General features: G+C 35.4%; 1 protein-coding gene and 1 pseudogene across 7 annotated transcripts in view; both read right to left on the bottom strand.

Annotated features, from left to right (window-relative positions):
* The window catches only part of SKIC3 (SKI3 subunit of superkiller complex), a 101,014-nt gene that overhangs the window by 42,866 nt on the left and 38,053 nt on the right, over nucleotides 1-20,095 (bottom strand). For all 6 annotated transcript variants that reach the window (XM_079146007.1, XM_079146004.1, XM_079146005.1 and 3 more), the window contains 12 exons: nucleotides 19,762-19,938; nucleotides 19,530-19,674; nucleotides 19,294-19,372; nucleotides 19,145-19,206; nucleotides 18,970-19,026; nucleotides 17,153-17,221; nucleotides 15,619-15,693; nucleotides 14,847-14,988; nucleotides 12,486-12,579; nucleotides 8,220-8,297; nucleotides 6,271-6,395; nucleotides 5,414-5,537 (listed from right to left, as the gene is read on the bottom strand). In XM_079146007.1, the coding sequence (XP_079002133.1) occupies nucleotides 5,414-5,537; nucleotides 6,271-6,395; nucleotides 8,220-8,297; nucleotides 12,486-12,579; nucleotides 14,847-14,988; nucleotides 15,619-15,693; nucleotides 17,153-17,221; nucleotides 18,970-19,026; nucleotides 19,145-19,206; nucleotides 19,294-19,372; nucleotides 19,530-19,674; nucleotides 19,762-19,938 (1,227 nt within the window). The remainder of the gene's footprint in view (nucleotides 1-5,413; nucleotides 5,538-6,270; nucleotides 6,396-8,219; nucleotides 8,298-12,485; nucleotides 12,580-14,846; nucleotides 14,989-15,618; nucleotides 15,694-17,152; nucleotides 17,222-18,969; nucleotides 19,027-19,144; nucleotides 19,207-19,293; nucleotides 19,373-19,529; nucleotides 19,675-19,761; nucleotides 19,939-20,095) is intronic.
* On the bottom strand, nucleotides 378-1,890 carry LOC306664220 (26S proteasome regulatory subunit 4-like; annotated as a pseudogene). Its single transcript has one exon. The product of its transcript is annotated as a 26S proteasome regulatory subunit 4-like (transcript).

Raw genomic sequence — 20,095 nt, 5'->3', positions numbered from 1 at the left:
GAGTCTTTGTCAGAGCAAACTTAAAGTTATTTAAATTTCAAGAATTTAAAAAAAAAATTTTTTGTTGTTGTCAATGGACTTTTATTTTATTGATTTATATGTGGTGCTGAGAATCAAACCCAGTGCCGTGCACGTGCTAGGCAAGCACTCTACTGCTGAGTCAACTCCAGCCCAAATTTCAAGAACTTTTAAATCATAATTTTACATATGAATTTCTGTTGAGTATGAATTAGGTGAGCCATAAACATAGCTCATTATATGTTTCAAGCATAAACGTATCACATTAGGGTTGCATCCTGGGAGAAGAAAAAAAATGTAGCTCTACATTCAAGAAGAAAAATAATGATGCAGCATTTCTTTTTTTTTTTTTTTTTTTTTTCTGTGAAAGAACACACTTTATTGGAAAGCAGAGCGCAGCACGGTGACCAACAGAGGGCGCCCCACACGGTGTGCTCCAAAAGATACAGGGGGCGTTTTGCTAATAAAAATCAACAGGAACGTGGCTTCCTCTGGGCAACTTCCCCACGATCGACCCTCTCGAGGGTCAAGAAAACTCCTGAAGGCAACTGTGGTTTGCTAGAGATAGAGCCCCTCAGGAGTGCCTTCTTGCTTTTTGTAAAGAACGTTTTCTTTAGATTTTTTGAAGTCTTCATTTGTTACTTTCATACTCCAAGGCCATCAGACCGGCTTCTGTACAGATTGCCTTGATGTCAGCACCAGAGAGGTCATCCTTTGCCATGATCAAATCTTCCAGGGTTAAGTCATCGGCCAGTGTCATCCTGCTTGTGTGAATCTGAAAGATGCGCTTCTTGGTCTTTTCATCAGGCAGGGGGAACTCAATCTTCCTGTCGATGCGGCCTGGTCTGATAAGTGCTGGATCCAGAGTTTCTATTCGGTTTGTGGCCATGATAACTTTCACGTCTCCCCTTGAATCAAATCCATCTAACTGGTTCAACAATTCCAACATTGTTCGCTGAATTTCTCTTTTACCTCCAGAGTTTGAATCATATCTTTTGGTCCCAATGGCATCGATTTCATCAATGAACACAATGGATGGTGCATGTTCTTCAGCAACTCGAAACAATTCCCGTAGGAGTTTGGGCCCATCACCGAGGTACTTCTGAATAAGTTCGGAGCCAACCACTCTCAAGAAAGTGGCTGAGGTTTGGTTTGCTACTGCTTTGGCTAACAAGATTTTACCTGTGCCAGGTGGACCATAGAGTATGACCCCCTTAGGGGGCTTTCTACCCATCTCTTCATAATATTCAGGGTGGGTGAGAGGAAGCTCCACAGATTCCTTAATTTCCTCGATTTGGTTGTCCAACCCCCCAATATCTGCATAGGTCTCCTGGGGGGCCTTTTCCACGTTCATCACTGTGACCAGGGGATCTGTGTCATCCATCAGCACTCCTATCATGGCATGCACTTTGTGGCTGAGCAGGACTGAGCAGCCTGGTTCCAGCAGATCCTTGTCCACAAATGAAAGGATGCTGACATAGTGTTCTGAGCCCACAGATGTGGACACAATGGCATGATTGTCATCAATGATCTCTTCCAAGGTTCCTACTGACATTGGGGTCCCCCTCAGATCATCCACCTTTGATCTTTCCTCCTCTTGCTTTTCTTCTAATAGTTTCATTTGTTCCTGATTTCTAATGAATTCTTCTTCCATGAGAAGATAGTCTTTAATTCTTTCTAACTTTAGTAATTTCAAGCGGCACTGAGTGTGAGGTGTCACCAGTGGTAGTTTGCTGGCAGCATCTGGTCCCTTTGTTTTCTTCTTCTTTTTCCCCACTGTGGTCGGTACAGGAGGTTCATATTTTTTTTCTTATCCTTGTCATCCTTCTTGCCACCTCCAGGACCATGACCACCACTCTGACTTTGACCCATCTTGCCTCGGCCGCTCCAGCTGCCGCTGCCGGAAGTGCCATGATGCAGCATTTCTGACTGTGAAAGTAGAGCTTGATCCAGTAGCTTCTTTAAATGAATGATAGTGGGTATTAAATCACATTGGTCCTTAGATTCAGTGGAGTAATGGAACCGTTTTATTTAAAATATTAATATTCACAATGTGGTAGGTATTATGTCCTTGGCCAATGATTTATTTTTGTGACTGTGTGACACGGGATTTGACCCAGGGGTGTTCTACCACTGTGTTGCATTCCCAGCCCTTTTTGTTTTTTATTTTGAGGCAGGGGCTCACTAAGTTGCCCAGGCAGGTCTTGAACTTTCAATCCTCCTGCCTCACCTACCTAGTAGTAGCTGATATCACTACATGTGTGCCACCATGTTTGGCTGACCTTTCTTTTTATAGCTGGGGAACTCCCAGCTTCCAGCATTCTAGGCAAGCTCTCTACCATTGATCTACCCCCATCCCTAGTAGATGAACATTTTATTTTGTTTTTGTTTTTGTTTTTTTGGTTGTGCTGGGGATTGAACCCAGGGCCTTGTGTATATGTGTGGTAAGCACTCTACCAACTGAGCTATATCCCCAGCCCTAGATGAACATTTTATATCCTGCATGTAACCCCAAAGGTCCATTCTCTGTCCTCTTGTACTCTGCCTCTTGCCCCTGGTGAGCTGAATTGGATGGTGGTCGTCAATAGCTCCTCTGTCCTCTGGCTTTGGTTTGGGTTTGGCCAATAGGGAGTTCTGGCAGGAATAGAGGGACAAGAATGAGGTCAAGATATATTCCTTTGGTTTCTGCCCTGTGACATGGACTCAGGTTGGCCTTGGAAGTGGATCAGAAATGAGTGTCCCTTTTTTGGGTACTAGAGATTGAACCCAGGGGCACTTAACCACCAAACCACATCCCCTTTTTATTTGAAGATAGGGTCTCGCTGAATTGCTTGGGGCCCTGCTAAGTAGCTGAGGTTGGCTTTGGACTTTCAATCCTCCTGCCTCAGCCTCCTGAGCCACTACAATTACAGGTGTGCAACACTGTGCCTGGATTAGAGTCCCTCTAAACGCTGAGGACTTGCCCTTTTAGGCCTAGTGTGCTAACAGCCTGGCCTCAGCCATTTCCAGCTTCCTATATGATCTCTTTGTCCAAATTGGTCCTCCACGAATTGCCGTTTTCCCCCTGCACTCTGCAGATCAAATCCAGGGAATTGTGCATGCTAGGCAAGTGCTCTACCAGTGATCCGCACCTCCAGCCCTAATTGTCTTGAGTCACTTGTATCTTCCTGACTCCTCAAGACATGGTGGGTGTGGCACAGAGTTTTACAGTTCTTCAGGGCCACAAGAGCAAAACATCTGAAGACCACTGATCCAGGCTATGACCTCCTTCATTCAATTACTGCATTCATTCATTTACATTGGCTGCATTGAGCTCGGTGTGCCATTAAAGACAAAAAAATAAAAAATAAATAAATAAAAATGTAGGAGTAAGAATGTGGAGTATGATGTGTCATTTCTATCACTATAAATAACTACACCATTGTTAAAACTAAGAAAGCAAAAAAGGAAATAGTAATATATAAATTTCAATACTAATAACAAAAGAAGAAATTCCAATTTGTGCCTTGGCTCAAAAATTATCTACTCTAATTCTTACTTATATGCAAATCTAAATCATTACAAAAGTGAATACATTCCAGTAGCAGGCAAACATACTGAAATGCTCAGTACTTGCAAGTTACCTTTTACCATGTTCCAGGGATTTTACAAGTGGTTATTTAGTACTATAAAGTCTATGAAATTGGCAATTAGATTTTTTCCCCTTATATAATGAACTTACTCCTACTCTCCCTATAAAAGAATCTAGGACACTGGTTGCTCAGTTCTCAACATAGGAATGGCAAACAAGACCAATAAAGAATAGGTGTATCTGAAATTTTCATAAAAAGTCAAAGTAAAGAATGCCAGTCAGTAGTGATGTTTGGATGATGACACATAAATAATCAAAAACAGATCAGCCAGGTACAGTGGTACACGCCTGTAATCCCAGTAGCTCCAGAGGCTGAAGCAGGAGGATTGTAAGTTCAAAGGGAGCCTTAGCAAAATCAAGGCACTAAGCAACTCAGTGAGACCCTGACTCTAAATAAAATACAAAACAGGCCTGGGATGTGGCTCAGTTGTGGAGTGCCTCTGAGTTGAATCACTGGTACCCCCCACCAAAAAAAAAAAAAAAAAAAAAAAAACACCTAGCTGTGTATCCAATAATATAACACAAGAAGGAAAACCTTAAGTTTCCTTCTCATATAAGAAGGGAAAAAAGAAAAATTACATTTTCCTATTTTTTTCCCCATTTCCAATGTTCAAACTGACTTTAGATACTTTTTAAAGTAATAACCACAGACTATTTTGGGTCTAATTTGGGTTTACTTTTATTCTTGATAACTGCCAATATTCATTAGCAACTCTGTATTCATTTACAAATTATATACATATTATATGTAGCTATAACTACATATTACAAGGATGTATCTATGTAAAGTAACTGGATTGTCATTTAAATTGATTAGTTTTCTCAGAACAGCAAAGAAGGACAAAAGGAATTTCTTATTTATTAAACAAGGAAATGACTTTAATTAAGCAGGATTAGATAAAAGTATCACAACGAATAAACAAATAAAAAGCTGGTCCTACAGATATGGCTCTCAACTAGTACCATCTAATCCTTTTCCCTTAACCCTCCTTTGAGGGGAACAGTTAAAGAGGGAATTTTTTGATAGTCACGATGAAGGAGGAATGATATCAGCATTTAAAGGATGGGAAGCAGGGATGTAAGTATTCTTCAGGGGAGGGAAACTTGTGTGCTATTAGGATTTGGGTCAGTCAAAATGTCAATGAAACCATCAATGGCAACCAATGTCCAACAGCATATATTGATCACCTATTGCTCCGAAAGGAACTTAGGCCAATTTTCTTAAAAAAAGAAAAGAAAAAAGAACTCAGTAAGTCAAAAGCTACTACATAAATAACCAGAGATATCAGAGGCTGTTATCTTATTAACTTGACCTAAAAACATAAGAATAGTAACAAATTCCACTGCCATAATTTTTTTTAAAGACACTCTTTCAAAAGAACATTTTTTAGGTTAACTTGAAAAGGAAGGAAGGGAGGGAAAAAAATCACATTGGGGATCCAAGAGGACAAAAAATGAGTTATAAACTGCCTTCATTAAGTTTAAGCTCCTACCACATCAGTTAGGTGATCATTTACTCTTAAAAACAAACAAAATAACAACAATGTCGTCATCTAAAATAACACATACAGAGCAGAGGATGATTTTTAAGGACTGGGGATCCAGATCTGAGAATTAAACCATGTTATATAGCTCCACCTGTAACTATCAACTGAGAACCATCCAAATGTTCCTAAAACAGAACTTCACTTTACATTGCTCCAAATCTTAATCTAAATATTTAAGTATCAAGTCATGTTAAGTGTTGATGTCATCTATACATACCATTTGAATAGCAGTGACTTGGCTACATCCATTTTTCCTTGTTTATATTCTGTTATTGCCAGAGCTGTCAAGATATGGGCTTTGTCTTGCTCTGATTCAACAATAGACAAGGCTCTTTCATAGGCTATCACAGAGAATTGGAAACAAAATATTAAAACAATTTCTATTGACAATCCTATTTTCCAAAAAGACCTAACTAAAATTATATCTTACTGTTCCCTTGTTTCCAAGCAGACAGAATAAAAAAACTTATAATAATTCACCTTGGTTTAGCACTTCCAAGGTGAGTTGGGGGTATGATTAGGATTATTGTGTGATAAAACCCATCCTCTACCTCCAGATCTATGGGGAGGTCTGAGTAACTATCTTTAAGAGCCATCTTAGCCAGAAATGGAGGCAAAATTTCCAGTGCAGACAAACAACTCCATCAAGCAGAGGTTGTTTAAGTGAGCTACACAACATGGGTGGGGCCCATATATTTAAAAATTTACTCAGTTAACATTTTTGGAGAAACCAAAATCTACTATTACTAACTGATATTCATTTATCAGAAATTTTCACCTAAGCAGTATAGAATAGTAAACATCTACTTTCAAATACTAATTCACATGTCTACCATATATGATCTTGGCACTCAGTTCCCTCATATGTAGAATACTTAGCTCACTGTGCTACTAAGAGTATTCATCAACATAACATACTACATGAGGTAATATATAAAAAGTGCCTATTATGATTTCTGACTCCTAGTCAGATTTTAATAAACATCACTCCCATCTCAATACAACATCTTTCTGTATATAAGCTCATCATGAGTAAACTCTGGAAAAGATATGTTCTTTAATCAACAGCCTTACCTTTGCTGCTCTCTTTATATAGCCCCTTCATAAATAAAGCCAATGCAAAGCCTATGATGTCTTCTAACTCCTCAAGAGGTATTGACTTAAAAGCCTGGATAGCTTTGTCATATTCACCAATGGAACTAAGAAACAAAACACAACCTATTTTTAATATAAAAAATAATTTCGGCTTGTAGCATCAAAATAGAGATATGTACACTAGGACTCTTTTTTAAAAATGTTTGGTTCTGACTCAATTTCTGATTTTTTTTCAAACACTGTTTTTACTATCTATCTATCTATCTATCTGTGGTGCTGAGGATGGAACCCAAGGCTCACACATGCTAGGCAAGTGCTCTTCCACTGAGCCACAACCCCAGCTTGTACACTAGAATTCTTTTAATAACTTTACCTGCACTTCCTTTTTTATAGGGGTAATTCAGTAAAATATAATTTACTTGTGTTGAAGAAGGCATATTACAAATAGGATACTAGGGGAACTTTAACTTCAATACATTGCTTTTTTAAAATTACATGTGAAAATGACTGATCTCTAATAAATTTTATTTAAAATGCCAAGTTATAAGAATAATTTCAGGTTGACTTTTAAACAGAATTCTAATTTTTTAAGTTTAATACATTGGTTAAATAGTACCCTATGAGTATGATTTTAAAATTCTGACAAGCTTAATAAGTCATAAGTCAGAATCAAACACAATCTTTGTGTAAACTATCCTGTCTCAAAATTTAAAAATAAAAAAATAAATAAGGCTGGGGATGTAACTTGGTGGTTAAATATCCCTGGGTTCAAGCCCTGGTACCAAAAAAAAATTTTTAAATTTTAATGGAATTAGAGAAGGTCATACAGGGTTTCAATTTCATAACTTTATAACCTGAAGCAAAGTGACAGAATTTTAAGATATTACAACCAGTGATAACTATTCACTTCCTCTCTCTAGTTTATTACTTATTGTATGATTACCTATTCAACATATCATATTAAAAACATACTTAAAAGAAAACAAATGCCCTATTTTCAATGGGAGGTATAAATTTGCTTTTAAAATATTTACATTTTATCAAATATCAAAACTAAAAAGAATACTTTACTCCACATTAAGTTTTTAAAATGTCTATCCTCTGCTTAAACAAAATCTTGGAACTAACAGTTCTAACAATTCTTAAATGTTAACAGTTTAAAAGAACTGAAAGGACAAGCAATCAGAAGAGTGAAATTTTCCTGTTTATGGATATGATTCAGTTATACAGTAATAAAGGAAAGGAAGTGGCTGCCTCAAGTCTCTATTATGTAGCTCCTTTATGTACGTCTTCATTATGTAGCTACTTTAAAAGATGTAGGCACTAATCCCAAAACATCAAACTATAGTTTCTATGCTCTTCAAATTAGATTGCTCAATTTTGGAGCAGTTATAAACTTGAAATATGCCTCCTTGAGTCATAATCCTTCCTCCTACAATATTTCTATTCTCTGGTCATAGTTCTACAATTGGTTTTTAATCTTAAAAAAAAAAAAAAAAAAAATCATTAAAAGTCTTTGACAACATGAGCTCTATAGCTCCCTCTTCATACCCCCCAAGTTCTTTTCTACTGTTTCAGAGGCGTTCTCAACCTGTAGCATCCCTCTCCAGATTACATTAGAAAATCAGAATAAATCCAGTTCCTCTTCCAGTTAAGTAGGCTTCTACGATTACAGACAATAACTACTTCTCTTCAAATGTCTCTTATCTAGTCCACAAGTCATTAGTTTTAATTCTACCCTGTGTAAGGCATATTGGGATTAGGCATTATTATAGGTATAGGAAAGTATTAACACAGCCTGGTACTGTGGAATACTATATCCAACATGACCCACTGCTCTGGACATTATCAATTACCAATTACCAATTCCACAGCTTTCCCAGAAAATTCCAACAGATTAACAGAATTAATGAGAAAAATATGCTTACCACAACAGTCTGCCATAATTTCTTACTGTATCATTATAAGTATCTTGATCTTCTTCAGTTTGCAACAACAACATTGCCCTTAAAAAAGGATAAGGCATTTTAATTATCTCTGTGCAACAGCACTGTTTTACCCTTTCCTCTTTGGCTGATCACAGATTTCTATTATTTCATTTATTTCTACTACTTGCTTAATGCTAACTAAAGCAACTTATTCATATTTCATTAAGCTCATACCACAAAAACAAATATATTTAGGTTTTAGATTGTCAGGAAAATAATTTTAATAAAATAACCTTTTAGTTCTTTCATTTTTTTTTTATTAGTGCATCAGTCATATGTAATAGTGGGGTTTGTTTTGATATATTTATAAATGCATATAACATAACTTGTTCCATTTTAATTCCCAGTATTTTCCCTTTTAAATCATCCTTAGTGAAATTATTATTCACATTTGAGTTCTAAACATTCCAAAATTTTTAATGTAACCATAGGAAATGAGTATGTCACAGTATTCCATTTGGACATATTTGAGTTTACAGACAACTAGTAGTCTGAGTTCAGAAGACAGAAAATTGTTTTCAGGTACTCTAGCCTATACTCAAAAACACTAAAGCACAATGCATTAAGGGAAAGGAACGACAGCACCTCAGAAGTCCCTTGAGGCTTCAGAATGCTGACAGTCCCTGTTTCTTTCTCATGCACAGTCCTTTACAGGCAAGCAGGAAGATGTCTTAACAACTAAAAAGCATTGGATAGTTAGTAAGATTTTGGATTTTTTTTCTTTTCTGAATAGAGAGGATATGTCCAAATTGGAAAAGAGGTCAAACTATCTCTTGTTTGCTGATGACATCATTCTCTATCTAGAAAAGTCAAACAATTCTACCAGAAGATTTCAAAAGCTGATAAATAAATTTAGCAAAGTAGCAGGATATAAGATCAACTCAAAAATCAACAGCTTGTCTATACTCCAATAGTGATTCAGCTGAGAAAGAAATCAGGAAACCCATCCGCTTCACAAAACCTTTATAAAAACCTGGGAATTAATCTAACCAAGAAGGTGAAAGATCCCTACTATGAAAACTAAGAACACTGAAGAAAGAAACTGAAGAGGACCTCAGAAGATGGAAAGACCTCCCAAGTTCCCAACAGGCATAATTCATACTGTCAAAATGGCCATACTACCAAAAGCAATATATACATTCAATGCAATCCCCATTAAAATACCAATAATACTCTTCACAGATGAAAAGAAAAAAAAAAAAAATCCTAAAATTCATTTGGAAGAATAAGAGACCCAGAATGGCTAAAGCAATTCGAGCAAGAAAAGTGATGCAGGAGGCATCAAAACAGTCAATCAAATTATATGACAGAGCTATAGTAGCAAAAATAGCATGGTAGTGGCATCAAAATAGACATGATGCCCAATAGAACAGAAGAAAAGACAGAGACAAACCCAAATTTTTATGGAGAAAAAACAGCCTTTTCAATAAATGATGCTGGGAAAACTAGATATCCATATGTAGAAGAATGAATGTAGATCCCTTTCACCCTGCACAAAAGTCAAATCAAAATGGATTAAAGACTTAAAACTTAGACCAGAAATCTTGCAACTGCTGTAAGAAAATACAGGGTTAACACTCCATCATGTATATGCAGGCACCTACTTCCTCAACAAGACCCCTAAAACTCAAGGAAAAAAAAACAAGAACCAGTAAGTGGAATGGCATAAATTTCTTAATTGTTTCCTTTGCTGCACAGAAGCAGCAATGAAGAGAGAGAATGAAGAAAGAGCCTGCAGAATGGGAGAAAATCTTTGCACTATTACTCTGACAGGATTAATATTCAGAATACATAAAGAACTCAATAAACTTCAATGACAAAAAGACAAATAGCCTAATGGATACATGGGCAAAAGAACTAAACAGAAACTTCTCAAAAGAAGAAAGACAAATGACCAAGAAATATATGAAAAAACGTTCAGCATCTCTGGCAATTAGGGAAATACACATCAAAATTACACTAAAATTTCATCTTGCTCCAGCCAGAATGGCAATTATCAAGAACACAAATAACAGTAAATGCTGGCAAGAATGTGGGGGACAAGGTATACTCTTACATTGCTGGTGGCACTGCAAATTAGTACAACCACTCTGGAAAACAGTGTGGACAGTCCTCAAAAAACTAGGAATGGAACCCCATATGACTCAGCTATTCCACTTCTCAGTATTTATCCAAAAGATCTAAAATCAGCATAGGACAGCAACACAGCCACTTCAATGTTGATAGCAGCACAATTCACAATAGTCAAATTACAGAATCAACCTGGATGCCCATCAATAGATGAATGGATTAAGAAAATGTAGTATATATACACAATAGAGTTTTACTCAGCCATAAATAAGAATGAAATAATGGCATTTGCCAGTAAATAGATGGAGATGGAGAACATCATGCTAAGTGAAATAAATTAGAGTTAGAAAATCAAGAGTTGAATATTTTCTCTCATATGTGGAAGACAGAGCAAGATAAGGGAAAGAAGGCAGTAGGACTAGATATCATAAAGATATAGGGAAGATCAGTGAAGTAGAAGGGGGAGAACAAGAGTGAGGAAGAAAGGAAGGAAAGGGGAAGAAATATGGAATGAATTTAATGTGATCATGTTATAGTCATATAAACAGGTACCTAAGGGAATTTCACCTTTATGAACATGAAGAAGAAAGGAGATTTAGTAAAGTAAAAGTGGAAGGACAGGGGAAGAGAGAGGGAAGAAAAATTGTGGAAGGGAAATGGGGACTGAAATCAAATTCCTTGCATGTATGATTTTGTCAAAATGAACCCAAATACTATGTATGATTATAATGCTCTTAATTTTTTTTGTAAAGACATGTCAGGGAAAAATACCCAAGAAAAGTTTGGTATTTCTCTGAAATTACCTGAAAAACAAAAATTTTTCAGATAAGCCTAAAAGTATTATAGTGATCAACAATGATACTTTTGCTTAAATTTATACCTAATTTACAGTATCAAGCTTCAAATGCTTGTTTAAGGCAGAAAACAGTAGAGGTGATCAGTTAAGAAAGAGCAGGACAACTCCAACTATGAAGGTGCCATTTTAAATCTAAGGTGAGCAATGTTAGATTCACCATATCTGCACTAATAACAATTTGTATCCATTACAAAAAAGTAGCAAATGCCCTACAGTGCTCTAGTTTTCTCTGTTTAAAAATTCTGTTCGCTGTTATACTCTATCATATTTATAATTTATTACACTAAAAGAAAACTTTGTTTTTCATCAACTTCTCTCCATATACACCCGGAAAATAACTACTTGATTATACAACCACCAGTACCATCTAGTGATTACTACTTTGAATACACAGATATCCATGAAAGAATAGGGCAAAAGTATTTGGGACACCTGAATCCCCCCTGACAAGGCTTCTTCTAAATATTTACTTACATTTTAGGCAATCAGGTCTTTTAACTTTTCATCTAGTAGTTACTCATGAGATCAACAGTTACTTCCTTATTCACCTAACCATCAATTTGCAGAGAACAAAACTTTAAGATATAATTTCCCACCATTCTCCATTCTTCATCATTCCACTCCAGCACACTGGCTTCCTTGTTTCTTCTAAAGGTCAAGTCACTTCCACTGACAGCACTTGTTCTTGCTGTTCCTTCTCCCTGAATGCTCTTGTCCAGATAACCAAGTGGTTTCTGGCCTCAACTCTTCCTCAGTATACCTAGTCCTCTTAAACCTATCTGAAATGTCACTCCCTGCCCTTGCATTTTCTGGCCCTTTACCATAATTTAATTCTTTCTTAGCAAGTATTATCATCATCACAGATATTTACTACCTTATCAAGTCTCTCCCACTACCACCCAGAGCTCCAGGAGAACAGGGTCTCTCTCTGTTTTAATTCAATGCTAAATTGCCAGTGCCAAGATACTGTTTGGTAGTCCAACAAATATTTATTGAACTGAATAGATACATTGTAGATGCTACAGGGATTCAAGATTATACATGTATGATGGGATTCTTTAAAACAACATCCAAGAAGTTTTTGTTTTGTGCCACTCCCTCACTCATCTCCTTGCAACAGAAACCAAAACACAACTGAAAATTTGGAAACATATCTTTTCACCTTCTAAGATGCAATAATACAAGGAGTCAGAACATTTAGTACCTTCTTTGAGAGAATAGAACTAAATTTAAAAAGTCTAGTTGATAAAACAATGACTATCTCAATTAATATAGCTTACCTTTGATATGCATCTGCTGCTTCCTTTTTCAGCTGTAGATGTTCATTTAAATAACCCAACATTGTGAAAGCTGGAGCATAATTCTGAATTCTTTCTGGAAATTCAGAAATATCTTTACTTAATATGTATATACTGGTTATGTTCACAAGAAGTATTAGTTTAATTTTCACTTTTTCCTGTATCTTAAACATCAGATTATCTGCTGAGTTCACTGACATTATTAAAAATAATGATCTAATTTTATCTTGAATATACCAGTAATCATTTTATATTTTTTAAATTACTGAATAATATTTAATAGTTATATATGGTTTCTAGTTCTGTTTTAGAATTTAAATAGTTTTATTCCTAAAGAATAATAATTTTAAATTATAACTCATGTTAAAGCCAGTCATGACATTTACATGGAAATCCAGTTTTGGGTTATCATGTAAGCTTTCCTGTGATCAAATTTAGCAATGATTTCTCTTGGTAGTTCTGTTTCCATCTCTATATGTTTGAAAAAAAAATAATGCATGTTTAAAACATAATAATGAAGTATTACACTCTAGAAACAGAAGATGATCTGGGAACTTTCAAAGCAGTATACTCGGTTTTGCTTTTTTGGTTTTGGCACTGGGGATATAAGCCAGAGCAATACCACTGAGGAACATCCTCAGCCCTTTTAATTTTGAGACAGGGTCTCACTAATTTGCCCAGGTTGGCCTTGAACTTTTGATTCTCCTACCTTAGCCTCCTGAGTACCTGGGTTTACAGGCATGTGCCCCCATGCCCAGCTAGTATTTTGAAATTTTAATGTCAAAAACATCATGTATAGCATAATATACCATGTAGATCAGAAAAAGAGAAACACATCTAATAACTTTAAAGTAGTACTGGGGGTCTGGAGATGTGCCTCAGTGGTAGGTGTTTGCCTAGCGTGTGTAAGGCCCTAGGTTCTAACCCCAGCATGGCAAAAAAAATTTTAAAATTACAAAAGTAGTATTAGGAAGCAAGACTTCAAATTCCATAAATGGTTTAACAAAGTACAACATAATCATGTGATAGGTTCTAACGTTAAAAAGCACAAGTTGAAAATCGCATAATCAAAGTTATTCTTTAAAAAAACCTGACATCATCATACAAGAGTCACAAAACTGAGTCAAAACGAGTATGAGATCTACCCCTTCCCATGCCCAATACCCAAAGGCAAACAGCAGCACAGACGAGGAATGGTCTGTATTCTCCCTCTCATTGCCTTCTCTTTTCTGTTTCTACTTTTTCTTTTTGGCTAAGCACATCAAATTAAATTTGCTAAATGAGCACGTGATAGGGCTCCACTACAGAATTTAAAACCCATTCCAGGCACAGTGGCACACAACTATAATCCCAGTGGCTTGGGAGGCTGAGGCAGGAGGATAACAGATTCAAAGCCTGCCTCAGCAACTTGGCAAGACACTGGGCAACTCAGCAAGACCCCTGTCTCTAAATAAAAATACAAAAAAAGGGCTAGGAATGTAGCTCAGTGGTTAAGCACTCCTACATTTAATTCCTGGTACCAAATTAATTTATTGAAAAATTGGTTTGACCCATCTCAAAATTAGAAGGGCTGAGGATGTTCCTCAGTAGTAGCAATGCATATTTGTTAGAAATTATTGTTCAGGCCAGGTACAGTGACACATGCCTGTAATCCTAATGACTCAGGAGACTGAGGCAGGAGGAATACAAGTTCAAAGCCAGCCTCAGCAACTTAGACATTTAGCAACTCAGCAAGGTACTTAGAAATGCAGCAAGACCCAGTTTCTAAATAAAATACAGAAAAGGGCTGGGAATGTGGCTCAGTAATTAAGTGCCCTGGGTTCAATCCCTAGTTCCAAAAAAAATGATTTTTTCATTGTTTTAGGTATCTGAATTTTGCTGAAAGCTAAAGATTTCTCTCTTTATGTAAATCCTTTACAAAAGTTACTTATTGGCAAGGAAACACATCAATAAAATTTCTGAAGCACTTCCTCAGCTCTAAGTATTTACTGTCATTCATTCTGGCACACTGCCTAACACGATAATGTCCCAAAGTGCTGACGTTTGTAATCTATTTACTTTATTCTATACAAGTATCCCAGTGTAAATGCATGAAGAGGATTGCAATGCCCTCAATATCTATGATGAGTCATTTTCTATCCTGTTTTTCATAGTATATCTGATCTCATCACTTTTCAAAAGCTCTCACTATAGTTTAAAAAGTAGACTGCTTGGCCATTATAACAAAAAGGCAAATTCATGCCTTAACACAAATATTTAATTTGTAATGAATTAATTTTAAAAAACTTTAAGTTATTTCAATATTTATTCAAATGTCTTGCCATTACATAACAGGTACCTTACCCACATATTTACACAAAACAACTTGCGCTGCTGGAATAGCATTCATCTGGAGGATGTTGTACTGGTACAGCTCTGTTTCTCTGTTGCTTTTATCTTGCAATGTTGTGCAGACCCAGTATGCATAACCTAGTGCTCCCTCAGTCTTTAAAAAAGCCAAAGTTAACAGGTGGGCATAGGGTAATAAAAATGCCAATAAAAATTAAGAAATAAAACAATGCACCTTCGATATAATAAATATCACATCTTAGTCTTCTTTAAGTCAACTCTTAAGTATCTTTAAATGAAGAATCATTGTGATAAAATGTAGTTAAAAACATATTTAAATCACCTTCTCCAATCCTAAATAGAAAATCAAATGGGATAAGTGCAGAAAACAGAGCCTCGCCAGATGGATTGGTTTGCCTAATTTTAGCACCATTCCCACAGGTCAAACCAAACTAACAAATTCTAAAACATTTTCATAAATAAGCCAGAAATATCAACCACGTCTAGTCCTTATGTCTATTTTTTTCTAGTGTCTCAGTCTCTATCTATAACTGTTACTATAACTATTAAATCCTGATGACATTTCTTCATTAGCTTTGGAAAGCTGCTGGTAACATGAGAACTAGTTCTTTAACGATAGTTTATCTGTCTCTAAGAAAGAATAAAAACTAGAAACAACTGCTATCATTAACATCTTCTATCACTATTCATTTTATCATACTTTTAAACAGAAAGTATAATACTTCATTCATTCATGAATCATCAAGAAAAATGTTTGAATTCTTACATGCATACTGAGTTCTGTAGTGTGCCTGAAAAGATCCATGGTGTCATAACTTCCAACTGTCTCTGCAATAAGAGCCTTACAAAAGGAAAAAAAAAAGTGGTCTTAATGTGTTGAAAATGAAATAATAATAATAATAATGATAAATGAATCTAGAACCAAAAGTTTACCAACTCTGCTTAAATGCAAAGTTAAATTTATTTGGACTGCTACCATTCAATTACAGCTATTAGTTACCTCCTGAAATAAGTTTGTAAGAACAAATATACTTACAAAATAAAGAAATAAAAAGTTTAGGTGATTCTGAAAAGCACCTAAGATCTACTGACCTATTGTAAAGTAAGGTCCCTGAACCAGCCTCATCATCATAACTTGGAAGCAGGCAAAAATGCAAAGTTGTGATGTTCCTGGGTTTAATACTCGAATACTGGTACAATAATTCCACTGCTCCCCTAGGCTGCCACACTTAATAGATTAAGGAGTTTCCCTTTATAACCCTGCTTGCTTCACCAATTAACTAAAATTAGACTCAACAAACCAAAGAACAATGAAAGATACCCAATCCCTGATTAATGATTTTTTAAATTTTATATATTTATTTATTTATTTTGTGTGGTGATGGAGATTGAACCCAGGGTCTTGTGCTTGACAGGCAAGCACTCCACAAACTGAGCTGCATCCCCAACCCACCCCCCAATTAATTATTTTCTGATACAGGTGATACTTCTATTCCCTGAATCAAAACAAAACACCACTCACAAATTAATTTCCATTTCTCAACTAGAAAGACACTGAAGGACACTCAGACCAATTCCCTTTATTTTCAGGTGAGAAAATTAAAATCCAGAGCTGTGATATGTTAAGGTAAAGTAGTCAGTCAGTGAACTACTAAGACTAGTAACTAAGTATCTAATTCCTATTTGGCAATACAAAAATCTAAACTTGAGAAAAGAGAACACTCATAAGCAAGTGCCAAACTAACTACAAAGTTTTGTAAAAAACAAGAAAACAATAATCAAAATAATCTTTGTAAATGTGCATTTTCTTTGTAAACATGAGTTAAACAACAAAGTTCTGGGTTTCTTTTTTTTTAGGCATACTAATAGCAGACTGATGGGTTCCAAAGTTTAATCATTACAAGCTCTGTGAACTTAAGTACAAACCTTAGGATCTCTAAGCTTCAATTACCATGTGTATTAAAAAAAAAAAAAAGTATAAAAGACATCTCAAAGGACTGATGATGGAATAACTAAAATAATGTATGCAGGGGCTGGGGATATAGCTCAGTTGGTAGAGTGCTTGCCTTGCATGCACAAGGCCCTGGGTTCAATCCCCAGCACCAAAAAAAAAAAAAATAATAATAATAATCATAATGTATGCAAAAAGCTAAGCACAATGACTGTTACAGGGCAAGTTCTCAAATGTTACCTGTTATCATTATTACCACTGTTATATGAATAGTTTATTTATATCAATAAGTTCATGAATAGGTTACTTACATTAATAAGTTTATTAATAATTCTATTATATATCTTACTTGTCCAATCCAGCACATTAAATAAGATGGATCAAGGGACTGAGCCATTTTGAAAGCTTCATGAGCTTGCTAGGGAAAAGAAACAAGAAAATATCACTTAAAAAATTTTATAAACAGTATCAAATTATGTTTAAAAAACAGAATAAGAAAAGTCAAACCTGTCATCATGAATACATACTCTACAGATCTTTTAACCAAATCAAACAACCACTTGCTAGCTACGGGTTTGAAGGAAATGGTTACATAAAGCTGTTTCTATTTCCTTCTCTTTGAGCTTAACTAAGAGGATAAGAACTCACAAGCAGTGAAATCTGAGACGTGAACCTGCTACTACAGAAAGACTGGTCAACAACATAATTCTGCAATAGGCAGCCAAAAAACTTTGAATATACCTCACTTGGACCATTAACTTGCATGCTTTTTTTTCTTCTCCTGCTACAAAACAAATTATTATTATACTGATTTATATTGTTTTTTTGATAATCTATGTATGGCAAAGAGAGACTTATTTTTCCATAAAAAGTAATCTCATGAGCTACACCTGTGCCATTCTATAATAAAACATTTGTAGCTTACTAAGAAGTTGCTTGATCTAAAGTTTCTAAAAATATGTTCACTTATTTTTTTTTTATGGTGCTGGGGATTAAACTCCAAGCTTTGTGCATGCTAAGCACGTGCTCTCATGCTAAGCCCTTCACGTTTAAGATCCAAATTAATATTTTCTTTCAATCTGTTTATAATCTAAAACCAGTCTTCTTGGCAGTGGGTCACTTAATGTATTCCCTAAGAATATTACAGCTTATTTTAAAGAATGAGATTTGATACACTGGTTGAAACACAAAACAGCATAGATGTGGTATTTTCCATAGATTTGTGCAACTTTCCAAAAATGACCCATAAACAGGCTTCCAATATTTCAATTCTAATTCTGTAATGTATAACTGCTCAACTGTGGTGAATTACATGGTGATATATAAAGAGATTAATATCACTGAAGTCAAAATCTAAATCACATGAGCAAAGGTAAATTTAAACTGCTGGGGAATACTATTCATCTCCCTTACCTTTACCCATCACACCTCCACACAGTGCTTTTTTGTTTTTTTTGCTTTTGTTTTTTTTTGGTTTGGTTTGGTTTTGGTGGTACTAGGATCAAAATCAAGTCCTCACACATGCTAAGCAAGCACTTTACCATTGAGCTACATCCCCAGTCTCAAAGGACTTCTCTTTTTTTTTTGGCGGTACTGGGGATCGAACCCAGAGCCTCGTGCTTGCAAGGCAAGCACTCTACCGACTGAGCTATTTCCCCAGCCCAGGACTTCTCTTAATACATGTTCAGATCAAAAGAAAATTACTCAGTTAATTCATAATAAAATTGCCTTAATCTTTAAAAACTATTTATTAAGTATAAAAAACCAGAAGTTTCTTGTGAGACCGGTAAGGAAATATAAATCTTACACATCCATTACTCTACAAAATAAATTGAATATCATCAATTGACTGGATACATAACAAAGTGCAAAAGTTATTTCTCCATAAGAAGTTGAGATATTATGAAGAGATTATACAAAGAAAATACTCAAAATTTTACTTTATTTATTGTGGTACTTGGAATTGAACCCAGAAGAGCTCTATCACTGAGCTACATCCCCAGCCCTTTTTATTTTTTGAGACAGGGGTCTCACTAAGTTGCCAAGGCTGGTTTCCAACTTGTAATCCTTCTGCCTCAGCCTCTAAAGTTGCTGAAACTACAGGTGTGTACCACTGTACCCAGTTATTTTTTATTTTAAATGTGACAAATATGACAAAACGTTTACCTCAATGTTTTCATTTGCAAGATATAACACTCCCAAATTGGTCCACGCAACAGCATTCTAAAAATATATATATTGAAAAAAAAATTAGGTCCCTTATCAACGTGGAAGTCTCAGAAAATTAGTTAACACTAAATCTTGAAGTTCTTTTTCATAAATAGATACATAGAACACTTACAATTTGTTCTGACTGGATTGATTTGATGAAACAGTGCTGAGCAAGGGCATAATTTCCAATACCTGAAACAAACAGAATCTGAAGTAAATGAACTTTGTTACTTGAAAAAATAATCCCCCCAAAATACTGAAGTAATACTTGGTTCTTACCACTGTAACACGCAACTACACCAAGAGCATTCCAGTATAAGTGATTATTACTGTCGAGTCTCACTGCCTTTTTCAGACACTGAAAAGAAGTTAAATGAGATTAGTTTTTATTTCTTGGAATATTAGCATTTACATCAAAATTAATGTGATTTTAAGTGAAAACACTACAAAATATTTATCTTTCAAAAGAGCACTTAGTTTTTTTAAGTTTATAAAAATTTTTCTTAAAACCATACATGTAAAGATTTGTCTAGCAACTCTTTAAGATCATTCATGCTGCTGCCCATTTCTGCTAGATGTTGTGCTTGGCGGTAATAATTAATTCCAAGATCACACCATGTATTAGACGTAGACATCAGTTTTAATGCACGACCGTAACACCTATGAAAGAATAAAAGTGAATGTTATAATTTGTTATAATATCCTAATTCATTTCAAAATCATTAACTGGTAATCTTTGGTAATTACCTTCCTCCAAGATGGAGAAGCTCAGTTTTCTTTAATACTTGTTTTCCTTCTTTCTGACCTAGAAGAATCCCTAAAATATTAACATTCACTTTAGAAGATGAAACTGCATACAGACTAGTACAAGCATCACCAACCAGCTTCCAAAGGCAGGACACATCAGCTCGATGCTGCAGGGCCCTAAAAGAAGAAACAGTGTGATTCTTAAAAATTATTTCCAAAATATTTGGAGTATATCTCTCTCATTACACCTTATAATTAAAGCAGAAGAACTATACATGTAATCCTGATTAAGAGCTACTTCCTTAGTTAAGCTCTATGAATATTCAACTAACCT

The sequence above is a fragment of the Sciurus vulgaris genome (genome assembly GCF_902686455.1).
Source record: "Sciurus vulgaris genome assembly, chromosome: 6".
NCBI classification, from domain to species: Eukaryota; Metazoa; Chordata; class Mammalia; order Rodentia; family Sciuridae; genus Sciurus; species Sciurus vulgaris.
This window is presented reverse-complemented; position numbering and strand designations above follow the sequence as displayed.